Below are 25690 nucleotides of genomic sequence, written 5' to 3'. Positions count from 1 at the left end.
TGCCTGGATGGAGAGCACAGGGGTGCCCGAGTATGAAAAAGCCAGCCGACTATAGCAAGGGAAAATGAACATTCACTGCTCTGTCCTCTTTTGACTCTAATCCTGCCCACTACTTGCATGTGTCCCCCCCCCCCATGTTTGCCCAACAGGAAACGTGGCCCTCAGGCAGAAAAGGGTAACCTGTCCTTGCACTACAAAAATATCCTTCAGGTGTGAGGAAAAAGAATCATTGGGAACCCACTTTGCACCTCTCAGGTTATCTGAAGTCTATCTAGGGATGGAAGCAGCAGTGTTGCGAAATCAAGTATGATATATTTAAGTTCTCCCCCCCCACACACACACACATTTTAAATGAACAGCAGCAATTAGTAGCTTGTTATAAAACAGTGTTTCGCAGTTGATCTTGCATCTTTCACAGCCAGCCTACAAGGAGGGGGTGACAGCTTGAGGAAAAAATGAACTTCAAAGCTTTGCAGGGATTTCAGCCAAGGCTTCAAACACCACCTTCCAGCCTCAGTACCACAGCTGGCCCTCCCTTGGTTGCTTAATTGACCAATCTAATAAATAATCCTTAAAGTTAACTTTAATTAACGCTTTAGCAATATAGATGCCCCAGGTAGAGTGCAGCTGCGGTCAGTTGTGCAATGCAATTAGGGTGATGGATTAAAAAACTTTAAAAGGCTGTGGCTTCTGGGAGTGTCCTAGGGCAAAGCAATCCAATAAAGCTAAGTGTGTTATCACCTAGACATCAGCACATTCACAAACATTTGGACACATGCATGCATATACACATTCTAGTGATCATTACAACTGTGCATCTCAAAGGCAGGTGGCGGTCTGCTCTTCTGCAATCAGGATGGAGAGATACTGCAGGGATATTTCAGGAGGGACTAGCTGAATAGTAGAGCACATGCTTGGCATGCAGAAGATCCCAGGTTCAATCCTTGGCATCTCCAGGCATTGAAAGGAAACTCTGGAGACCCGCTGCCTGTCAGTGTAGATAATACTGAGCTAGATGGACCAATAGTCTAAGGCAGCTTTCCTCCCCTCTTTCCTACAGCCTACTCACTCGCTCTCACAGTTTAAAAATGGGTTAAGAGCAAGAATGGTGAATCTGTGGCCCCCTAGACATTGGACTCTCAGCCCCCATCAGCCCCAGCTTGCATGCAATGGACAAGGATGATGGGAAGTGTAGTTCAACTATGTCTGGAGGGCCACCATATCTGGATGGATGGGAGCTTTAGGAGATGTAGCTCCTATTAATAGAGGACCTGTTGATTTGTTTTAAAACTGTCTGCATATTTACACATGCACACACACACACACATACACACACACACCAGGGGCTGCCACCCCAGCTCATTTGACAACTCCCCATGGGTTGCTAAAGCCCCCGTCCCCATGGGTCTCTGAAGCTTCCCCACCCACCCACGGGTCACTGCCGCCAGCCTCCCACCCACCTGCTGATTCAATGGCCTTATAGGCCATACTATTCTATGATTCCTATCAACCCCATGGCTGCCAACGCCCAAGCTGCAGCTGCTGGCCCCTTATGTACCCTGAAGCCACCAAGGCCCAGGCCGCCAGGTCACTGCTTCACTCAGTGGTCTTTGCTGCCCCGCCCCTGATGTCATGCTGTGACATCATGACAGTGTGATGGCTTATAGATTGATAGATATAGCTATATATAAATACACACAAAATAATAAAAAAGCAAAATATAGTTAAAAATAGACTCTTCAATTGGAATTGTTCATTTAAAAAAAAACATTCAAGTTGTACCTTCAAGATTTTATCCATCTCCTGTTTATCTAGATCCTCTCCGTATTCCCTGGCCAGCCGATTCTGAATGACGTTTCTACGTACTCTGTAGTTTTTGGAAAAGATTTCGAGCAAAATTTGCCGGTGCTTTGAGAAAGAGAGAGAATGAGCAGCTTTAAGTTAGTACAAGGGGAAGACTAATCACAGGCAAAGGGGGGGAAAGCCATTATCAGCATAAAACAAACCTAGCGGCACAAGTATCATTTGCACAACGTCTTTGATAACTTAGAAAGAGAAACCGCCCTCCTTGGCAAATTCCTTCTAATCAATCCTGGACCAGCAGGCCGGTCTATTGGCAACAAGAAACTGACTACTCTGTTCAATGCATCATGCAAATTAACTGAAGTAGCAAAGTCTCAGCCTGCCACAAGGCAACAAAAATTTCATCCAACTGTACTGATTAAAAAAGTGATGGGGGGCAAAGAACATTAAGTGCATTAATTTGAGAGTGTGGTTCAGTACAGACATCACACCAAACCATAGTTGGAAATGCAAATGCAAATGCAAAGTCAATTCCGATGAATAGGGTTTTCATGGTAAAAGGCTGAGAGACAGTGACTTGCCCAAGGTCACCCACTGAGCTTCATGGCTGTGTGGGGATTTGAACCCTCATCTCCCAGGTCCAACACCTTAACCACTACACCACACTGGCTCTCAAACCATAGTTAAAGAAGCTTATTTGATGCCTAAATTGACAAACCATGATTTCAAACCAGCTGAAAAGCCAGAACAGGAAAGCCTGGTTTGAAGAAGGTTTGAAAATCCTGGGTTTGTGCTACCTGTGGTGCAATGCAATGTCCAAATGGAAAAATCATAGTTATGGCCATCGTTCTGCCTCCAGAATCTGTAGCATGGAGATAGGAGTGGATCTGAGACCGAGTGTTACTGACAGGACTGAAAACAAGAAGCAGACATGCAGCTTTGAACCTTTGCTTTCCTGCTATCTGTTGAATTCTGAAACCATGGTTATCACATACTATTATTACGCTGTTTCAACTAGCTGTGTTCAGACATAAATGATAAACTATGGTTTATCGTTACAAGCTCTTGAACTATCCCATACACTTCTGGTACAACTACAAAGAGGAGATGGAGTCTGTTGCTTCCATTTTCAATTAACCACAGTTTGCCATTACATCCATATCCTAAACTGAGGTTAGCCCTAACCCGTTTATTCAAACAAGCAGCTTCATAAGCCACAGTCTGAAGTTATCTATGGTTTACTGAAACAAGACAAGACTAACTGCAGTTTGCCTGGGGTTGGACAAGTGGTTAGTAATAAGAAAAAGAAGCAAGTTTCCAATCTCCTCACAGCAACATCAGAAAAGGAGGGGGAGAAGGGAGAATAGAAGCCCAAGGCTCACACAGACTCATTCTTGTAATGATAAAAACATAGGGTTGTATTCAACTCCTACTCAGAGTAGAGTCAACAGAATTGGTAAGTTAATCATATTTATCAGCTTCACTAGGCCAACTCTGAGTAGGACTGGTATTGAATACTACCCGTAGTGTACTGAGAAGTCCAGTCACAGCCAGCAATTGCCATCAGTGCTTCCCAAATTGCTGAATATCCAACATACACTTTTGTTCTGAATTCAAGTTGGAGGCATGTTCTACTTGTAAAAAACATAAAGGTTTATTTAAAGCATTTGTATACCACTTATTCATTAGCATTTCTAAGCAAAATTACATAAAAATAAGCCATACAGAGAATAAAAAAACCATAAAACCAAACAGAAACCCAAATATTGCCTTAAAATGCCTGTTGAAATAAGAAAGCCCTTGTCATGCACCTGAAGTTCAGCAAGCAGGGGTGCCTGTCTAATCTCAGTTGGGATGGAGCTCCACAGGCTTCGGCCAATGACACTGAATGCATGGCTTGTAATAGTTGTGAACCGTGCATCTGAGCTATGAGGGACCACAGACAGAGACTCCCACAAAGATCTCATTAATCAGGCAATCCTTAACAGATATCCTGGTCCCAAGCTGTTCAGGACTTTGTAAATTAATACAAGAAGCTTGAACCTGATCTGGTAACTTGTGGGCAACCAATGCAAAGTACCAGAGTTATGTGCTGGCAGTAGCAGAACTAATTCGACTATTAACTTACCAATGACATTATTAATAATTTGATTAATAGTTGGAGGGAGTATGCCTTCTGAATACCAGTTGCTGCAAACTGCAGGAGGGGAGAGTGCTCTTGTGCTCGGGTCCCGCTTGCGGGTTTCCCACAGACATACGGTTGGCCACTGTGAGAACAGGATACTGGACCAGATGGGCCACTGGCCCAATCCTGCAATCTCTTCTTATGTTCTTCTAATACCTGCCCAGAGGAGTCCACTTTCTCTGTGCTTCTGTTTAACACACACCACCATTCTAGGTGCACCTCATAGTGAACATAGGAGGCTGCCTTACATCAGGTCGATTAAGCAGAGTAACTATCTACTCTGACTGGCAGAGGTTCTCTAGGTCTTTTCTATCATCTGCTATCCAATCCTTTTAACTGGAAATGCCAGGAATCTTCTGCATGCAAAAAATAATCTTTTCTGAACACGAGGAATTATTTATTATATAATGACCAAAGCAGCACATCTCAAACAGCAGGCAAAGGAGGGCTAGCACACTAAGCCATAGAAAAGTAGTTGCCAATTTATTTTCCCACGGACCACATGAAAATTGCTGAGGGCCTTGACGGGCCACTTAATGATTTTTTCACCTGATGTAGCAATTATAATGCACTGTACTAAATGCTGTATGATTTTTAATTGCCTTTTATTGCTTCTTTTATTTTTACATTGTATTTCAACAGGATCCATATTGTAATACAATAAATACAATATAAGAAAGAAAAGCACCAATAAAAGGCAATTAAAAACTAATATGCACATTTAATGCATACATGCCATGAACCATCTGAATGAAGCTCATGGGCCACCATTTAGGGACCACTGCCCTAGAGAATAAAAATGCCTCTTGGACCAGCTTCTTTCTGATGAGATGAAAGGGCATTGCTGCTGATTGGACAAAGCAGGGTTGATAAAAATAAATGCTTTCTTTAAAAAAATAAAACATGTATTTTTAATATTTAAACTGGATTTTTCAAACTTTTCTTAAAACAATTAGTAAAAAAAAGAACCTAGGTCAAAGATATCATCATGAATATTAATTATACAACTTCAAATTATATTATACATATATACGTTAACAGCAATTTATGGAAATGGGAGATAACATGATCAGTCTTATTCTGCAGGTGGTGTACGTGAAGTCTCATTCACTCTCTCTCAAAGCCTTGCCTTTCTCTAAGTGCAAAGAGAGAGAAGGTCAATGAATAAAGAATTTGGGGAGATGGAGTGGATCTGAACAAGGAGGAGACTACTGAAGTGGTAATTCAGCTCTTAACTTCACCAGCCCCTTCTGCAGGCGTAGAGAGAATTTTTCTTCCTTTGCACTAATTCATTCTAAATTGAGAAATATGTTTGGAACTGAAAAAGTAGGAAAGCTTGGATTTCTCTTCCAGACTATGAACAAGGAAGACAAAGGTGAAGAAGAAGACAACGGTACCACCCAATATTTTTTCATGTTGACTTGGTTAAAACTGCCTAAATTTTATTTTTAAAGAATTTTACATTTATCTAAAAACTGAAATAGTTAACCATTCAAAACTCCATATGCATGTTTTGTTAATATTGTTGTTTGTTGAAGAAGAAAACTAACCAGAAAAATAAACAATCTTATTAACACAATTTAAAAGCTTGTTTGGTGGTGATGATTCTGGCACATTATGACAAAAATATCATGATTAATTGAACAGTTGGAGTTGGTACATTGCCTGAATGACTTCACAAGTTCATTCTGCTTTAATACTAAAATGACCAAATTATCATCCCATTTTTGATGAATCTGAAAACAATTCAGAGTAATTGCTGAGTGTGTACTTACCTTCTAATGAAACCTACATCTCTGAATATGTATTAAGGTGATATTAAACAATAATGTACTTCTACTAGAAACGATGGTTAAATGGAATCTTCCTCACTAGTAATTTAAACTGTGATTTAAATAATTAAAATTGAGTCCTTCAGAGAAGCGATTTAAATCAAAACAACCCTGGGACAAAGTATGTGCAGATGCTGCTGAACGTCAAGGCATGGTGCTCAAACAGGACTTTGCCAGAGCAACAGCTCCAATTACCAACTTACCTGATCGTAGACGTCACCAGCTTCCCAAAGTGCAAAGACCTTTTGTTCATCTGGTAACGCAGTTGTCTGTGGAGGAAACTAAAAACAAAAAATCAGGTTGCACCGGTTAGGATTATTGGCTTTAGGGTACTAAAGACAGGACTGGTAAAGAATCGTTCAATTAAGATTTTGCATTGGTCCACTGCATATGGGAGAACAGAGTGCAAAATCTCCCATCTAAGCTTCAGTTCAATACAGGAACACCAACGTGGTATCCCTTGGCAAGAGAACAGTTCATCAGGAATATATATATATTTAAGAAGACTTATCTTGAAGGCATAAGGAAAACTTATAAGTTGTTTACATAGCAAGCTTTGCTTTTGTTTGTCCAAAGCAAAAGACAGCCAATGGCACCCTGTCACACACACACAGAGGCATGTGTATGCATACACACATGCACAAATGTACACACAGTCTTTCCCATCTCGTACCTGATCATTTTTACTGGACCCCTCCCCAATTCTGATCATATTAACCATCCCACTTGGCTCCAACAAAAAGGAGTTGCCAGTACTCAGAGACTTGGGTCTAAACGTTTCTGCTTCACCTTCATTAATACCCAGCCACTTGTGGGTCTCATGTGCGCTTAGATGGTGGGAAATGGCTGTGGCAGACACAGAGCTCTGCAACCAGTCTCATGCGATCAGGCCTCACCAGTACTCAGAGAGGATTTCCTATGCTTCTCAAGATAAAACACCCTCCCAGTATTTGCTTTAGGCTGTCTACAGCTCAACCCAGGGCTGGGTCTCTGAAGTCGCATAGCAGCTGTAATGCCTCCAGAGCTCTATAATTAGGAAAAAACAGGGGCAGGTGGACAATTTCTTTGGAGTCAAATGTATATTGACACAGTTTTTCAAAGCATCACACAGCACTTCAGAGACTTTTGCTCTGGAACCTGGAAGGATGCGATTAAGCACTAACATTGTATATTTATTAATATGACTAAGAAATAGGTTTTAAAGCAAAACCCTTGGGCTTCCGCTTTCTTCAGCTTCTCCAATGTGAACAGCTACAGCACACCTTGCCTCGCATCGGAGGAACTGAAGAAGGTAGAAGCTTCACTTTAAAGATGTTAATATCTGCTTTGTTAGTCATAGTAATCCAGACACATGGAAAGATTATATCTTTACTGAGCTTTAAACTTTCAGTAAGTAACAGCATTAACTAAACAAACAACTATAGGAGGCCACACATAAATAGCTTCAATCCTAAGAACACAAGAAGAGCCCCGCTAGACCAGGCCAATGGCTCATCTAGTCCAGCATTCTGTTCTCACAGTGGCCAATCAGATGCCCATTATGGGAAGTCTGAAAGCAGCACCTGAGCGCAGCAGTGCTCTGCTCCCCAGCAACTGGTTCTCAGAGGAATACTGCCTCTATCAGTGGAGGGAGAACATAGCCTTATCTTCCATGAATTTCTCTAATCCTCTTTTAAAGCCGTCCAAGTTGGTGGCCATCTTGTGGGAGTGAACGCTAACCCACAGTTAGTTGCAAGGGGAGCGTCACTGCTATGAGTACGGCAAGAATCATTTTCACAGTTCCTCAGACTGTGGCCCCATCTACACAACATTTAAAGCAGTATCCTGCCACTTTAAACAGTTGTGGCTTTCTCCAAAGCATCCTGGGAGCTGTAGATTGTTAAGGGTGCTGAGAGTTATTAGCAGACCCCTATTCCCCACTCCAATTCCCAAAGTTCCCTGGGAAGAGGGATTGATTATTCAACCACTCTGGGAATTGGAGCTCTGTGAGGGTAATAAAGGCCATCATGCCAAACTTACCGGTCAGGTTCAAGTGGGAAAGAGCACAGCAGAACCTTGTTCTCTCAAGCGACAACTATGAAGATTTATTGCAGCCTAATTCATTTCAGAACCCAGGTTCCTTCTTCAGGAGTAGTCTCAAATGCAGCAATAACCTTGCAAGCTGCTATTCTATAGGATTCCAAAGTTTGACATTCCTCCTGACTGAAGGAAATATGTTGAGGTGCAATTAATCTGCTTAGATGGCACTTTTGAGAAGATGTTGCCCCTTTTTGAATTAATTTCTGGCTCCTGTGCTTCTCACTGGGTTTATCAGGTTAAAAAGTCATAGCAAGCTTCGAGCTTGCCTTCTTCCCTCCCCTTTCATGTGCCAGGAAGAGGAGACTGGAATTCATTTTAAACAAGCCACAGTTCCACAAGTTCAGATGATACAGGGAACTTTGGTTTGCTTAAAAATAAGTGTTTTGATATTCTTGGGGGATGCAGAACCTGGGGCCCTCCAGCTGTTATGACCACAACTCTAATCATTTATGGCCATACTGGCTGGGGGTGCTGGGAGCTGGAGCCCTACATCTGGTGGACCACAGGCTATAGGCTACATTCCTGTCCTAGAGCTATAGTCAACACACATCCATTTTGTTTCCAGTGTAACTTTCTACATCACATGCTAATTGGAAGCTGGGACCTCAAAATCATCTAGAGGCCCACAGGTTCCTCATCTTTGACATTGTGGCTTCTCATAACATCTGAACCAGGCCCCCAGGAAGGGCTAGATGCAACACCAAACGGTGGTTGGTGGTAATGTTTGAATCAGAATTGTAAACCAATTTGGGTGAATTGTAATTTAGCATTACAACTTGGGCAATAAGCCATCGTTTGGGTCACTAGCCCTCTGCTTGGAACAGCATCCAGGGATTTTGTGGGGGAAGGAAATTGAGCAAAATGGTGTTTGTTTGCACATCTGGAATTCATCATGGCTTCAGGCTAAACTATGGTTAGCTGTTACCACAAACCATTCTTTGGTGCTTTTGTCTGTGGATTGGTTTGGACATAACAATGGTTTAGAATTGTTTGTTGATTTTGTTTTTCATCTACTCAGTATTCCCACTTCTATGACATGGATACCTCTGGAACAGAAAGGAGAACTATGACTATGGTTTAACAATTCAAGGACCAGATCTAACTATAGTTAGCACAAGCAAACCATGCATTCTGATTCTGGTTTTCTGACTACAAAAAAAGCCAGTTTGATGTGATAACACAGTAAACCATAACAGAAATTCCTTAAACTCGATGAGGATGGCAAAATGGTAACAGATGACAAAGAAAAGGCAGAAGTACTCAATTCCTACTTTGGCTCAGTCTTTTCCCAAAAGAAGGTCTATGACTCTCCTGGCAAATGAGAAGTACAAGTTGAAGGGGCAGGGTTGCAGCTTAACATCAATAGACAAATGGTTAAGGAATACTTAATCACTTTGAACAAGTTCAAATTTTCAGGGCCGATGAACTGCATCTTAAGAGTAATGAAGGAACTGGCTGAAGAACTCTTGGAACCATTGTCTATTAATTTTGCAAAATCATGGCGTGCCAGGTGACTGGAGGAGGGCTAACGTTGTCCCTATCTTCAAAAAGGGCAAAAAGGAGGAACTTGGGAACAGCAGACCAATCAGTCTGACATCGATCCTTGGGAAAATTCTGTAGCAGATTATAAAGCAGTCAGTCTGTAAGCATCTTGAAAACAATGCAGTGATCACTAGAAGCCAACATGGATTTATGAAGAACAAATCCTGCCAGACTAATCTTATATCATTTTTGATTGGGTAACCTTCCTGGTAGACTGCGGGGATGCTCTGGACATAACATATCTTGACTTCAGCAAAGCTTTCGACGAAGTGCCCCTTGACATTCTGATTAGCAAGCTAGCTAAATGTGGTTTGGATGAAACAACTTTCAGAGTTTAGAGGCACAGGGATCCTCGACCAGTGCCCAAACTGGCTGCCCACTGGCACGAAGCCTGGAAGCCATGACTTTTTAAAGTGGAATAACTGTATGGTAATGTGGTCTAAGAGCTAGAGAGCCCAACTGTCTTCCTTTGTACCTGCTGTACAGGCACACAAACTTGAATATTCTCAGTAAGTGCTGCAGCCACATTCCCATATAAACTGGATTATTTTAGAGGTCCAGGTGAAGCTTGTATCATAAAGCAGGTGTGGGGAACCTTTGGCCCTTTACTGAACTACAACATCCCTGTAGAGGCTCCCCACACACCCCCACACACCTGCCATATAGCTTTAAGCAATACTCTTATGTATTTAAATTTTTGTTTTCATGTCTGGCTTTACAACACATTATAAAATATAGCAAGGTAAAAAAAAGTGAAAAATGAGAATCAGTGGAGATGCAAACAACAAAAACAAGGGCCTTAATAAATCTTTTCCTGCCCTTGCCCTTTCTATAAATATGGCTTAAGGCATCAGATATCACAAATCAACATGCACTGTCTGTCTACAACAGTGGGGAACAGACTAGCTGCCATTCATTCTAGCATTGCCTACTCTTGATTGGCAGTGGCTTTCCAGGGACTTGGGCAGAGAAACAGTTTTCCCTTCACCTCCTACTTGATCTTCATTGACCTTAAAAATTTCAGCCATCAGGTCTCATGAGCCCCTTTCCAAACCAGTCCACTTAGCCTATGGCTGCCTGGTACCTCTGTGACATCACAGCAATTAAGTCAATGGGCAGCCTGAAGGATCATGACCCCATCTCTTACACAGGCCCACTGCCACATCAGTTGAACTTGCCACTCATAGCCTGAAAAATGCACCAACAAAACAACAACAACACTTACAGGCACCGTTATTTGTTTGCAGCCCATGTCCAACACCATGTCCTGTAACATTTTGTCTGAAATGCCGCTAAACAAGAGATTCCCAGGAGGCAGACTAGCCACGTGGAGATTAAATAACCGTTTAAGCTCATTCAGAGTTAGGACATACTGTTTCTTAAATGTTGCCACCAAAAAGGCTCTGAGTTCTTGCGTGACTCTCTCTTGGACTGGCAAGTGGCAGCTTATGGAGTCCATGGAGTTCTCTTCTGAATGAATACCGTTGACCAGTCCGTTATTGAGGCCATCGCAAATGGATGTGTCCATAGGCTCCTCATCGCTCAGTGGCTCCTCCTTTATACGTACACCAAGAATGTCCACCGGGCAGGTAGCCTCGTTGGCTTTGCCCTCTGCTTTCCGCTTCTGGAAGTCTTGCTCCAGCTGCCCGTAGGTCTGCCTGACTTTCGCTTTTGCCAGGTTGACCCTCTGTTCTCCAGAAACCAGCAAGGCAGGAGCTACAAAAACAAGAACATGCACAGGGGTATTATTTAGATGGAGGACTTGGAAAGGTGAAGCAGCAAACTTGTTCCATCTACATCTGGATGTGCTCAAGCAAGAAAATTCTGTAAGGTTGAGCAGGCACATTCACATTGGAACACAGCCAAGCCACTGGTCCATCTAGCCCAACTCTGTCCACACTGACTGACAATGGCTCTCCTGGGTTTCAGGCAGGGGTCTTTCCCAGCCTTACCTGGAGGTGCTGGAGACTGAACTTGGGCCCTTCTGCATGGAAGGCGGACGCTCTACCACTTGCTTGCCCTTCCCAAGCAACCTTCACACAGTTACTAGTCCAGTCGAAAAAGAATGGCAGTGTTTCCCAATCAAATCCCAAGCATAGTCCCAAAACAGTGAATGAAAGAAACATGGCTCCTGCTTGACTCATCCTTTTTTTGTAGGACACTTGAAGACATTCGGAAATGATATTGGGAAGGGCCACAGTCCAGTGGCAGAGCATCTGCTTTTCATGCAGAAGCTCTCGGACTCAATCCCCAGCATCTCCAGGTAAGACTGGAAATGACTCTTGCCTGGAAACCTGGAGAGCTGCCAGCCAGCAAAGACAACACTGAGACAATAGTCTGGCTCAGTATAACCCAGCTGTCTGGGTTATTACAGCTTTAGCATTATAGGTTTAAAGCAGGGGTGAGGAACCTGTAGCCTTCCAGACGTCACTGAATTACAATTCACATCATCCCTGACATTTGTATGCCAACTGGGGCTGATGGGAGTCCAACAGTGTTGGAAGGTTCCCCGTCCCTGGTTTAACTGTTGAGAACTGTCTCGCTACGTTCAAAGAAGTGTGAATTCTGTCTGATAGCTAAGTTCCAACCTGCACATTAGTCTGAGAGATACAGATATGGATAGTTCACATTGCAAACTGGGTTCCTGAAGCATCTCCTGCCAAGTAGAACCACGGCTTAGGACCACAATACCTGATGGAACATCTCTCCTGACACAAACCCACCCGTACACTACGCTCAACATCTAAGGCCCTCCTCCGGGTGTCTACTCTGAGGGAAGCTCGGAAGATGGCAACAAGGGAGAGGGCTTTCTCAGTGGTGACCCCCAAATTATGGAATGATCTTTTTGACAAGGTGCGCCTGGCACCAACACTGTTATCTTTTTGGCACCACGTCAAGACTTTCCTTTTCTCCCAGGCATTTTACCATGCATTTTTAAATTGTTTTAAAGTTTTTTTTAATTGTTTTTTGTGTTTTAAAATTTGTGTATTTGTTTTTAATGTTTTTAATTGCTGTAAACCTCCCAGAGAGCTTCGGCTATGGAGCGGTATATAAATGTAATTAATTAATTAAGTACTCCAACACTAGACACATTCAAGAGGCAGATGGGCAGCCACTTGTTGGGTATGCTTTAACCTGAATTCCTGCACTGAGCATCAGGTTCAACTCAATAGCCTTATAGGCCCCTTCCAACTCTACGATTCTATGATTCTACTCTAGAATGGCAAAAGGTCCCCAGGGTACCAGGCAGAGTTCATGGATGGGGAGATAATATCTGTATGGTGCTTCGCCTAAAGACCTTTTTATTTTCCCAGACCTTTTAAAAATTATATTAAAGTTTTACACTGTTTTAGCTCTGTGGATTTTATTCCTCTGACCTCTGTTTCAAACTGTTTCACTGCTCAAAAATGTGACTTATATAATTGCTTTATTTTATTTTAATTGTTGCAAACCCTGTAAGTCCACCAGAGAGCTTTGGGTATAGGGTAGCCAATTAAGTCAGTGGGTCCCAAACTTTTTTCCCCACGGACCCCTCGAAAATTGCTGAGGGTCTTACCAGACCACTTAATGATTTTTCTTCCTGCTGTAGCAATTGTAATGCTCTGTGCTACATGCTATGTGAATGTGAACTGCATTTTTGTGGCTTCTTTTGTTTCTTGTATCTTACTGCATTACCATTTGAATTCAACATAAGAAATAAAAGAATAAAAAAAAAATCAGTATGAATATTTAATGAGGCCATGAAAACCTCATGGGCCACTTGGTGATTCGCAGAGCAGGGTCTGGGAACCCCTACTATAAATTGTATAAAGGAACTAATGAGAGAGAAAAGAAAACCAAACTTTCCAGCAACCCAAGATGGCATTTTTAGGACTCAGACAGTCCTAAACGCAATCATTTCCCCTGCAAAGCATGGAAATATAGCTTGAATCCCCCTGGAACAATTAAACACTCTTTTAAAAACTCATCTGGAAAGTCCTTAAGATGACATCAGAGACTCTCATCTAGTCTCACTTACTTTTTCATCTCTGCCTGTTTTGCATCACCAATTCCAAATCATAGCTTTGGGGGGGGGGGTTTCACGCTTAAAAGAATTCCAAGATGAGATACGAAGGAGCCAAATGACAAAAGAGCCGCCCTTTACAGACTCTCAAAGCACGTACATGAAGCACCCTCTCTTTAAATCTGGGACTGCTAATCTTCCTTCATGCTGTCCATCTACTTAATTCTTCTGAGCAGATTTGAGGGGGCTGGTGGGAGACCAGTGAGGCCAACAGAGAAAAGCGAAGTCCATTCATGGGCTCATTTGTCAATTCCACTGATATCCTTCAGAATTTGGCAGTAAGAGTCCGTCCATACACATTCTGCATGCATAAGAACATATAAGAGAGTGTTAAGGACCGAAAGAAGGGATGGAGTGAAAAGGGAGGAGGCCTCAAAAGTGATCAACAGCCTGCTGGATCAGGCCAGTGGCCCATCTAGTCCAGCACCTTGTTCTCACAGCAGCCAATCAGATGCCTAAATGGGAAGCGCAGAGGCAGGACCTGAGCACAACAGCACTCTCCCCTCCTGCAGTTTCCAGCAACAGGCATTCAGAAGCATACTGCCTCCAACTGTGGAGACAGAACACAGCCATTGTGGCCAGTAGCCTAAGTATTCATTTCAGTATTCATTTTAACGGTCACCATTCGCATACACAGCCAAATCCTGGGAGTTGTAGTTTGCTGTGGGGAGAATGGTCTTTTAAATATCCTCCTACAGAAAGCGGAGGAAGCAACCAGAGGATCAGCTGTCCTGGACTTGATTCTAACCAATAGAGATGATTTGGTGGATGAAGTGGCAGTTACGGGAACTCGGGGGCAAAGTGACCACACCATACTTGAACTCTTTATTTTAACAGAAGCAAAAGCTGAGAGTAGCCATACGCGCACCCTGGACTTCAGGAAAGCTGATTTCAATAAACTCAGAACAATTGTACGTACAATTCCATGGCAAGCCACCCTAAGGAGAAAAGGAGTTCAAGATGGGTGGGAGTTTCTAAAAAAGGAAATTTTAAAAGCACAATGGCAACCAATTCCAACAAGGAAAAAAGGGGGGAAACAACGTAAGAAGCCAATGTAGCTTCACAAAAAGCTTAGAGAAGACCTGAAAACAAAAAAGGACACATACAGGAAGTAGAAAGAAGGCCAGGCCACAAAGGAAGAGTACAGGCAGGTATCATGGAATTGCAGGGATGGTGTTAGGAAGGCTAAAGCTGAGAATGAACTGAGGTTAGCGAGGGATGCTAAAAGCAACAAAAAAGCTTTCTTCAGGTACGTCCATAATAAAAGACAGAGAAAAAAATGGTGGCACAGCTACTCAATGAGGATGGCAAAATAATAACAGATGACAAAGGAAGAAGTCCTCAATTCCTACTTTGGCTCAGTCTTCTCCCAAAAAAGGATCTATGACCCTCCTGGGAAACATGAAGTGGAAGGGGCAGGATTGAAGCTTGAGATTGATAGACAAATGGTCAAGGAATACCTAATCACTTCGAACAACTTCAAATTGGAAGGACCCGATAAACTGCATCCTAGAGTATTGAAGGAACTGGCTGAAGAACTCTCAGAACCGCTGTCTATTATCTTTGCGAAATCGTGAAGGACTGGTGAAGTGCTGGCTGACTCGAGGAGAGCTAATGTTGTCCCTATCTTCAAAAAGGGCAAAAAGGAGGAACCGGGGAACTACAGACCAGTCAGCCTAACATCAATCCCTGAAAAAACTCTGGAGCAGATTATAAAGCAGTCAATCTGTAAGCACCTTGAAAACAATGCAGTGATTACTAGGAGCCAACATGGATTTATGAAGAACAAATCCTGCCAAACTAATCTCATCTTGAGTACTGCATCCAGTTCTGGTCTCTGCACTTCAAGAAGGATGCAGACAAACTGGAACAGGTTCAGAGAAGGGCAACAAGGATGATCAGGGGACTGGAAACAAAGCCCTATGAGAGACTGAAAGAACTAGGCATGTTTAGCCTGGAGAAGAGAAGACTGAGGAGAGATAGGATAGCACTCTTCAAGTACATGAAAGGTTGTCACAGAGAGGAGGGCCGGGATCTCTTCTCGATCATCCCAGAGTGCAGGACATGGAATAATGGGCTCAAGCTGCAGGAAGCCAGATTTCAACTGAGTATCAGAAAAAACTTCCTAACTGTTAGAGTGGTATGACAATGGAACCAATTACCTAGAGAGGTAGTGGTCTCTCCGACACTGGAGACATTCAAGAGGCAGCTGGATAGCTATCTGTCAGGGATGCTTTGATTTGGATTCCTGCATTTAGCAGAGGGTTGGACTTGATAGCCTTATAGGCCCCTTCCAACATAGTATTCTATGATTCTATGATAACCCACTCCTACCTCCAGAGAACTACAAAACCCAGAGTTCCCTGGGGCAAAGGACGGATTGCTAAACCAGCTCACCTGCCCCAACGCAGAGGCTCAGTTCAAATGTGATAATCTTGCTCCAACAAACTCTGTGCCTATGTGGATCATCTCTCCTCTCCCCACTCCGCACTTTTTTGCACCTTGATTCAAATTTTCCTGGTTTCTTAGACCAGGGGTGGGCAGAAGATAAATCAAAATCTGCTGGTAGAACTCTGGGTTATTTGGCAGTAAGTCAAAGATTTCTGACTCCTAATTGTTTAACATAGCAGTTCCCAAACTTTCCCGCCCAGACTACTTGAAAATTGCTGAGGATCTTGGTGGGCCACTTAATGATTTTTTGCCTGTTGTAGCAATTGTAATATGCTGTGTTGTATCCTTTTTAATTGTATTGTTGTTACTTCTTTTATTTCTTGTATTGTATTTTATTGATTATAATTGGCATTCCATAGAATTTAAATTGTAATGCAATAAAAATACAATTAAATGCAACAGAAATAAATCAATATGAACCTTTAATGCTGACATGTGGACCATCTGAATAATGCTCACAGACCACTGGTGGTCCATGGACGACAGTTTGGGAACCTCTGGTTTAACAATAGCAACTCCCCAGCCCCACCTCAAAAAAGAATTAAGCTGCCAAAATGAAGAATGTGACCAAGACATTTGGGTGGGGGAAAAACTAAGCTCAGTTCTGGTACTAAAAACAAATTCCTGGGCCAAGATGCACACAGAAGAGCCCTGGACTACAATCTGCTCCATCACCCCTCACAGATTTTATCTTTCCCGAATCCCAAAATGTCTTACCTGTTTGTGCAGCTTGTTTCTTTGGTGCCATGTGCTCTTTTGCCAAGTTGTACACTTTCTCCAACCTGAAATTGAACACACACACACACACATATATATATTTGATTTCAGTGCCTTGATAATAGCTTCACAGATCCTGAACATTAAAAATTAAAAGCTTCCCCCAATACTACCAGTTCAATAAAAAACCCATAAAGTATCAAGCATCCACTGAAAGATGCCTTAAGAACGGCAACAGTCGTCACAGAGTAAGGCCCTTCTTGGACAGAACCACATCACACTGCAGGTGGGAACTGCAAATAGAAAGCAAGCACATCTGGAAGAAAGGTTCTAAGATCCTCTCCAATGTGCTAGATTTCTGCATGCTGGAAGAACACCAATATAGGGACAGATTCAAAAACTGATCACTTTTGCACCTTAAAATTGTTGTTTAGCCTGGAGACAATATTAAAGGGGAGGCATGGCAGCTGTCCTCAAGTATCTAAAGAGCTGCCATGTAGAACATGCTTTCTGCCACTTCAGGAAGGAAAGACTAGAGTCAACGGGTAAAAATTGTAGGGAAGCAGCTGGCAGCTAAAGAGTAGGAGAAATTTCTTAACAGTAAGCAATTGTCTGCTGGACAGTGGAACAGTCTGCTACAGATGGTGATAAGCAATTTTTTGCTGGAGGTGTTTAAGCATTTGTCAGGAATGCTGCAGATTCTTGCTTTGAGCAGCGAGTTAGATGACTTCCAAGATTCCTCCCAGTTCTATGACTCCAGAAAGAACCACCTCATGAGATTTTGATGGATATGCATGATTAACCTTTACTAGCCTTTGAGTAAGGGAACAACCATGATCTGCTAGAGAAAATAGTGGAACTGGGTTCAAAATGAGACCTCTGGTATCATGTTTTGCAAACTGCTAAGAACAGTCATGATGTGAAGAGAAAGTATCTGTATTCATGGCAATCAACTAAGTTCTTAGATCTACCAAAGCCACTGCTGAACTTTAGACAAGTAGTTTCCAAACTTTTCCCCCTTGGACTACTTGAAGATTGCTGATGGTGGACCACTTAATTATTTTTTTGTCTGTTGCAGCAATTGTAATGTGCTGTGCCAGATGCTTTATGATTTTTAATTGTATTTTTATTGCTTCTTTTATTTCTTATACTGTACTTTATTTTATTACAATCTGAATTCTGAATTTGAAACCTGAATGAAGCTCATAGACTTGTGGTGGTCCACAGACCACAGTTTGGGAAAATCTGCTTTAGACCTTTTACTCACCTTCCTTTCAAAAAGGGGGTCTGTGCCTTTTCCTCCTGACCAAAGAACAATCCTTCCCCTCGCCCCCCAGTCATTAGTAGTATGGATGTGCCTTACATTAAAACCAAGCTCCGTTATCTACTAAAAGTAGTTACCAGCTTTCATTCTGGTGCTTTTAATAAATACAAAAAGAAGAAGTGCGTATTTATCAGAGATTCTTGACCTTCCGCCCTTTCTACTTTCTTTCCAAAACAATATAAATAGCAGTTTCTGAAGCCACAATTATGTTCACACTTCCCTTTATTTTATTTATAAGTCATTTTAACAGCAAACTCATGTGGTGAGTGCTGATAGTAGACAAAACAGAGCCACTGAGAAACAAGAGGGAGATGATAGCATGCTCAGTGAAACACTGCAGAAATACTTTTTTTTTGGGGGGGGAGGGAGAAACTATGGGGGCAATCTCTTTCCCCACCCAAACAGCACAATGAGTACTGAGCATGTTCAACGACCACACAATGTAGACTCACAACGCAAGAACTGAAGACAGACAGAACCAAGAGATAGGGTCTGTGGTTGGAACTCCTTTTAGGAGGTAGGATATACTGCAGGTCCCCACTTGTATGCCCGATTTATTTTATTTTATCTTTTGCTGCATGTTCCCTAAGGCTTCCACTACAATCTAAGCAGAAGCAGCAGCTACTGCCATTGGCAGAGCTGGATTAACCTGTGTGCCCAGTATTTCATAGTTCACGGAATGCTAGCTGAGAATTCCTTCTGTGCTGTTTGCATGTCTATACTGCAGTGTGAGCTAGCCACCTTTAATGCTTTTCCACCAATTGCAGCTCTCTGGTAGACTAATCATGTCAGGAATGCAGTAGCTATGGCCTCATCTGCACTAAACATTGAAAGCAGTGTCATACCACTTTAAACAGTCATGGGTTCCGTCAAAGAATCCTGGGAACTGTGGTTTGTTAAGGGTGCTGAAAGTTATCAGGATATCCCTCTTCTCCTCAAAGAGTTACAATTCCCAGAGTGGTTTAAGAATCAATTCCTCTTCCCAGGGAACTCTGGGAATTGTTGCAGTGTGAGCAGAATTGGGGTCTCCTTACAACTCTCCGCACTCTTAACAAATTACAGCTCCCAGAATCCTTTGGGGGATCCTTTGGGGGACTGTTTAAAGTGGTAGGATACTGCTTTCAATGTCTAGTGCAGGTGAGGCCTATGAAGGTATCTAATGGCAAAGGGCATCAAATGCATCCTGTGAGTCCAAGTCCTCCCATGTTCCTCAATGAGGAGCAAAAGCACAACTGGGTACTGGGGTAGGCAGAGAGATAAAGGGCTAAGTGGGTTTCAAGGCAGCACACTCTTCAGCTTCTTAACCTATCCTAAGCAGCGCCCACACCTTTCCAAGCTTTTTGCTCCTCTCACGTAAGGGTTCAGAACCATGGGTATGTTTAAATATTAGAACCTAAGACATCAAATTCTGCAGCCAATGCAGGATTACAAACTTGCATGCCACATCCAAGATGCATGGAATATACAGGATGCAAGGACTAAAGACTGGACTATTCACAACACACAGTCTGTATTGCCTCCTTGCAGCACAGCTGCCTCCTCCTCGCATTCTTACCTTTTCCATTCTTGCAAACTTAGTAGGCCTCAGACACCTCTGTCTGCCCAATTTCACCTAACACCACTGGTTTATTCTGTTCGGATATTCACCAATGGGGTTTGGGAAGGAAAAGGTTTCATGGTTTTTTGCATTGCCATTGACTTAGCTGGTGTGATGTCACAGAAAATCCGGCCCACCTAGCTGTGTTGATTAGCAAATTGTTTTGAATTCAAACATCAATGAGCATACTGTGTGAAATGTAACCTCCTCGCTTTTGACATTACACTGTGGGCCTCTGAGCAGGGCTATGGGATGTGTGCAGACTATCCAACTAGGGTATGAGCTTCCCACTGGAATAGGATAGGCAGACATCACTTGCTGCGAATAAGAATGGGCATGAACAGGCATGCATAATGTGACCCAGAAAATAAACCCTTTAATCCAGTGCCAGCAACTGGCCTCCTTACATAGTCTCCCTGGAACAGGTAGCATGAAAATGCAACGGAGAAACCAACATTTTCCGCTCCGTTCCCCAAAAGGCAAAGCAAATCATTTACTTGGCCTGAATGCCCATCCAGAGCATCTGTTGCCTCTGGACCACATCTGGATGCTTCCGGACAAAATCGTCATCATAGCGGAGCTTGAATTCCCAGCCTCTGTTTATCCTAAGGAAAGACATATGTTCCAAGAAGTCTTTTACATCTTCTGGGCCAAGCTGCAAAAAAAAGAGAAGCAATATATATGTAACTAGCTGGTTAGAGAAGCCAAAACCTTTTACAAGATTAGCGGCCACACACAGCATTAGGGTGTGGTCCGACAAGAAAAACATGGGAGACTGGGCTACACCTCTAAGAGGCTGAAACTCATACACAGCAGTAGCTGGATGGATAAACTTGTTACAGCTTGCCTCTGCAGCCCATATGCTTAAGGCATAAGACTAATGTACATACAAATGTCCAAAACAGGTTAGAGTGTTTATTCTTCTGGTATGCATGACAAAATGCTTTAGCGAAAAGCATATGCAATTCCATGATTTCTCACGGCTGCAAATTCTCCTCTAGAGAATATTGATTTATTAAAATTGCGGTCAATGACCCAAAAGCATGGTACAAAATGGAAAAAACAACATATAATACAAAACGGGAACATAATTCATAAAGCAGACATTAAAAGGAAGCACGTATTGATTGAGCGGCAAAGACAAATTTGGCTACTTGTATGGTGATGTCTTTGTCGCAGCCTGCAAGAAGGCAAGCAATCGTGTCTTCGGGGGAAGAATTTTTAAGTTTCTGAGTCATCAGTATAGAGTTGAGGAATTTAGCTCGAATTTGTGAGTATAACGGGCAGACCAGAATGGAATGGGTAAGAGTTTCTATCTGGGCGCATCCGCAAGGACAAAAACGGTGCTCGTATGGAATTCGTCGAAATCTCCCTTCCATTACTGCTGAATTTAGGCCATTGAACCTGGCTTTTGTGAAGACTAAACGTAGTTTGGGTGTAGTGAGAAAATACAAATAGGGGGCGAGTTTACCAGATACAAAGGGTAAGTTTAGGAACAGTGGGGAACACGTTTTGGAAGCATTGGCGATTGAGTTTTGATAGTCAATGTCCATAAGCCGAGTACAAATCTGTGTAATTGCATCATTATGGGACAGGGAGGCCAGATAGACTTTAGAGAGTCCAATTTTCTGCAGTTTGGCTTCTATGGTTGTTAGCCAGGAAGAGGGATAAGGGTCATTCCAGAATGAAGCTAAAAGGCCTTGGGGGGGATTAAATGAAGTTTTTGCCCAGAAATTAAAAGTCATGACCTCTAGAGAATATGGATTTTTAATTGTTCTACCTTCTTTCTTTTTGCAATTGTTCAGGAAGGAGGTTCAAGGCCCATAGAACATTTTTGTCTTGGGTCAGGAGAACTAAAGGGAAGCACCCTGGCCTCTCCTTCTAGAGGATGCACCTTCTTTGCCTCCCAGGAAGAAATAATGGCAATGTGAGATCACCCTGGCTCCATTCACTGACCAGAGAAGCGGCAGCTATAAGAACTGAAGAGCCTGGCCGCTGGATTAGGCAAAAGGCCCATCTAGTCCAGCATCTTGTTTCCACAGAGGCCAACCAGATTCCCATGGACCCAAGTGCAAGAGTGATCTCCCCTCTTGCAGTTCCCAGCAACTGGCATTGAGGCATTCTGCCCCTGACAGAGAAGACAGAACTTAGCCATTATGGCTAGTAGCCACCGATACTCTTATTATCTTCCATGAATTTGTCTAAACCTCTTTTAAAGCCATCCAAATGGGTGACCATCGCTGCCCTTGTGGGAGTGAATGCCATTGTTTTAACAATGCACTGTGTGAAGAAGTACTTTTTGTTGTCTTTCCTGAATCTTCCTACATTCAGCTTCATTGGATGTCCATGAGTTGTAGTGTTATGACAGAGGAAGAACTTCTCTCTGTCCACTTTCTCCGTGCCAAGTACAATTTTATATGCTTCTGTCATGTCACCTCTTACTTGCCTTTTCTCTAAACTAAAATGCCCCAAATGCTACAACCTTTCCTCATAGATGAGTCGCCCCATCCCCTTGATAATTTTGGAGTCACTTATCAGAAAGCTAAAAAGCTTGAGAAGATGGTATTTCTTCACTTGGGTGCTGAAGTGTTGGCGCCTGATGTACTTGTAAAAGGAGGGCATTCCACGTCTTTTGAAATTGAATGATTCTTAAAATGACTTATAATTCGTTGTTATTATGTGCCTTCAAGTCGATTACCCTATGAATCACTGACCTCCCAGAGCATCTGTCATGAACCACCCTGTTCAGATATTGTAAGTTCAGGTCTGTGGCTTCCTTTATGGAATCAATCCATCTCTAGTTTGGCCTTCCTCTTTTTCTACTCCCTTCTGTTTTTCCCAGCATTATTGTCTTTTCTAGTGAATCATGTCTTCTCATGATGTGTCCAAAGTATGATAACCTCAGTTTCATCATTTTAGCTTCTAGTGATAGTTCTGCTTTAATTTGTTCTAACACTCAATTATTTGTCTTTTTCGCAGTCTATGGTATGCACAAAGCTCTCTTCCAACACCACATTTCAAATGAGTTGACTTTTCTCTTAACCGCTTTTTTCACTGTCCAACTTTCACATCCATACATAGAGATGGGGAATACCATGGTCTGAATGATCCTGACTTTGGTGTTCAGTGATACATCTTTGCATTGAGGACCTTTTCTAGTTCTCTCATAGTTGCCCTTCCCAGTCCTAGCCTTCTTCTGATTTCTTGACTATTGTCTCCATTTTGGCTAATGACTGTGCCAAGGTATTGATAATGCTTGACAAGTTAAATGTCCTCGTTGTCAACTTTAAAGTTACATAAAACTTCTGTTGTCATTACTTTAGTCTTCTTGATGTTCACCTGTAGTCCTGCTTTTGTGCTTTCCTCTTTAACTTTCATCGGCATTTGTTTCAGATCATTAATGGTTTCTGCCAGTAGTATGGTATCATCTGCATATCTTAAATTATTGATATTTCTCCCTCCGATTTTCACACCTCCATCTTGGTCCAATCTCACTTTCCGCATGATATGTTCTGCATATAGATTAAAGAAGTAGGGTGATAAAATACACCCATCTCACATATTCTGTCCTTACAGTAGCCTCTTGTGCAGAGTATAGGTTGCGCATCAGGACAGTCAGATGCTGTGGCACCCCCATTGCTTTTAAAGCATTCCATAGTTTTTCATGAGCTTACACAGTCAAAGGTTTTGCTGTAATCTATAAAGCACAGGGTGATTTCTTCTGAAATTCATTGGTCCATTCCATATCCAACATATGTTTACGACATGATCTCTGGTACCTCTTCCCTTTCTAAATCCAGCTTGGACAGTTGGCATTTCTCGCTCCATATATGGTAAGAGCCTTTGTTGTAGAATCTTAAGCATTACTTTACTTGCATGGGATATTAAGGCAATAGTTTGATAACTACTGCATTCCCTGGGAACCCCCTTTCTTTGGAATTGGGATGTATATTGAACGCTTTCAGTCTGTGGGCCATTGTTTAGTTTTCCATATTTCTTGACAAATGTTTGTAAAGATCTGGACAGATTCAGTCTCAGTAGCTTGTAGCAATTCTATTGGTATGCCTTCTGTTCCTGGTGATTTGTTTCTTCCAAGTATTTTAAGAGCAGCTTTCACGTCACATTCTAAAATTTCTGGTTCTTTATCATACGGTTCCTCCGTGAATGAATCTGTCATCCTTGCATCTCTTTTATAGAGTTCTTCAGTGTATTGCTTCCATCTTCCTTTTATTTCATCTCTTTCAGTCAGTGTGTTTCCCTGTGGATTATTCAACTCTTGGTTTAAATTTCCCTTTCATTTCTCTAATCTTTTGGAATAGGGCTCTTGTACCCTTTTTGTTGTCCTCTTCTATTTCTATACAATAACTATTGTAACAGTTCTCCTTGTCCCTACATTGTAGTCACTGTATTGTTGCATTTAGGGTTCTACCTGTGTGTCTGTCTCCTTGCGCTTTTGCTTTCCTTATCTCTTTAACCATTTTAAGAGTTTCTTCAGTCATCCATTGAGGTCTTTCTCTCTTTTTAAGTAGAGGTATTGTCTTTTTGCATTCTTCCGTGATAATGTCTCTAACTTCACTCCATGGTTCTGGTTCGCTGTCAACTAAGTTTAAAGCCTCAAATCTTTTCCTTATTTGATCTTTATATTCTTCTGGGATGTTATTTAAATTGTATTTTGGCATTATGATTGCTTTGTTGTTCTTCTTTAGCTTTACTCTGATTTTCAATACGACCAGTTCATGATCTGTACCGCAGTCTGCTCCTGGTCTTGTTTTCACAGAAAGTATGGAACTTCTCCATCTTTTGCTACCAATTATATAATCAATTTGATTCCTCTATTGACCATTTGGTGATGTCCATGTATACAGTCATCTTTTCAGTTGCTCAAAAAATGTGCTTGCAAGGAACAAATTATTGTCTTCACAGAATTCAATAAGTCTTTCTCCTACTTCATTTCTGTCTCCTAAACCCCATTTTCCCACAATTCCTAGTTCTTCTCTGTTCCCTACTTTTGCATTCCAGTCCCCCATGATTAATGATTATCAGCACTTCTTGTTTTGGTGTGTGATCAATTTCTTCCTGTAAAAAACGGTAAAGGTGTCCCCACACTTGTAGTGCGAGTAGTTTCTGACTCTTAGGGTGATGTCTTGCGACATTTACTAGGCAGACCGTATATATGGGGTGGGATTGCCAGTTCCTTCCCTGGCCTTTCTTTACCCCCCAGCATATGCCAGGTACTCATTTTACTGACCACGGATGGATGGAAAGCTGAGTGGACCTCGACCCTTTTACCGGAGATTCGGCTTCCTCCTTCCGTTGGAATCGAACTCCAGCTGTGAGCAGAGCTTTCAGCTGCGTTACCGCCGCTTACCACTCTACGCCACAGAGGATCTCTTCCTGTACTTCTGCGTAAAATCTCTCCAATTCCTCTTCTTCTGCGTTTGCTGTTGGAGCATAGACTTGGATGATGGTTATGTTAATAGGTTTCCTGTTTAATCTCATTGATATAACTCACTCAGACCTTGTGTTATAGCTCCTAATTGCTTTTGCTACATCACTTCTCACTATTAATGCAACTCCGTTTCTTCTTAATTTCTCATTTCCTGCATAAAATATTTTGTAGTTTCCTGATTGAAAATGTCCCATTCTGGTGTGGGGCATAACGTTTACCATATTTTTGGATGATTTGAAAAAGAAATCCTAGACTGAAAAAGCAGCCCTGGGTTGAACACAGAAGGGTTGGACTGAGATAAATTTAATGAAGTCAAAGAATTATAAAAGGAACTCACTTTTGTAACTGTTGCTACTTCTTTCCGAACCACCCAGCGGTCCTGAGTAAACTTCCACATCTGAGAAGAAAAAAGCAGGGGGGAAGGGGGAGAAAGAGACAACATCATATTAAAAACAGGCAGTTCTCCAATATAAATAAAGCTGCAATCTTAAAACATACAATTACAATTAAGAAGCTGCTGTTGAGCTTGACGCATTGAATTCTCTGCCTGGAGCCAAGTAAAAGCTTCCTCCAGGCAAGAGGGAATTAAGAACAAAGCTCTCCCCCATTCCTTTAAACCTCAAACAACTAACACGAGCAGGAGTCCAT

General features: G+C 42.2%; 1 protein-coding gene across 4 annotated transcripts in view; it reads right to left on the bottom strand.

Moving 5' to 3' along the window:
- POLR3E (RNA polymerase III subunit E) overlaps positions 1-25690 on the bottom strand; it is a 56641-nt gene that overhangs the window by 2816 nt on the left and 28135 nt on the right. For 3 of the 4 annotated variants that reach the window (XM_061600268.1, XM_061600269.1, XM_061600267.1), the window contains 6 exons: positions 25380-25439; positions 20091-20248; positions 16673-16737; positions 10667-11157; positions 6024-6101; positions 1783-1908 (listed from right to left, as the gene is read on the bottom strand). In XM_061600268.1, the coding sequence (XP_061456252.1) occupies positions 1783-1908; positions 6024-6101; positions 10667-11157; positions 16673-16737; positions 20091-20248; positions 25380-25439 (978 nt within the window). The remainder of the gene's footprint in view (positions 1-1782; positions 1909-6023; positions 6102-10666; positions 11158-16672; positions 16738-20090; positions 20249-25379; positions 25440-25690) is intronic. The other variant, XM_061600270.1, reaches the window with a different exon arrangement.

Source organism: Rhineura floridana, chromosome 17 (genome assembly GCF_030035675.1).
Source record: "Rhineura floridana isolate rRhiFlo1 chromosome 17, rRhiFlo1.hap2, whole genome shotgun sequence".
NCBI classification, from domain to species: Eukaryota; Metazoa; Chordata; class Lepidosauria; order Squamata; family Rhineuridae; genus Rhineura; species Rhineura floridana.
The sequence above is the reverse complement of the archived record's forward strand: the minus strand, read 5'-3'. Positions and strand labels throughout refer to the sequence as shown.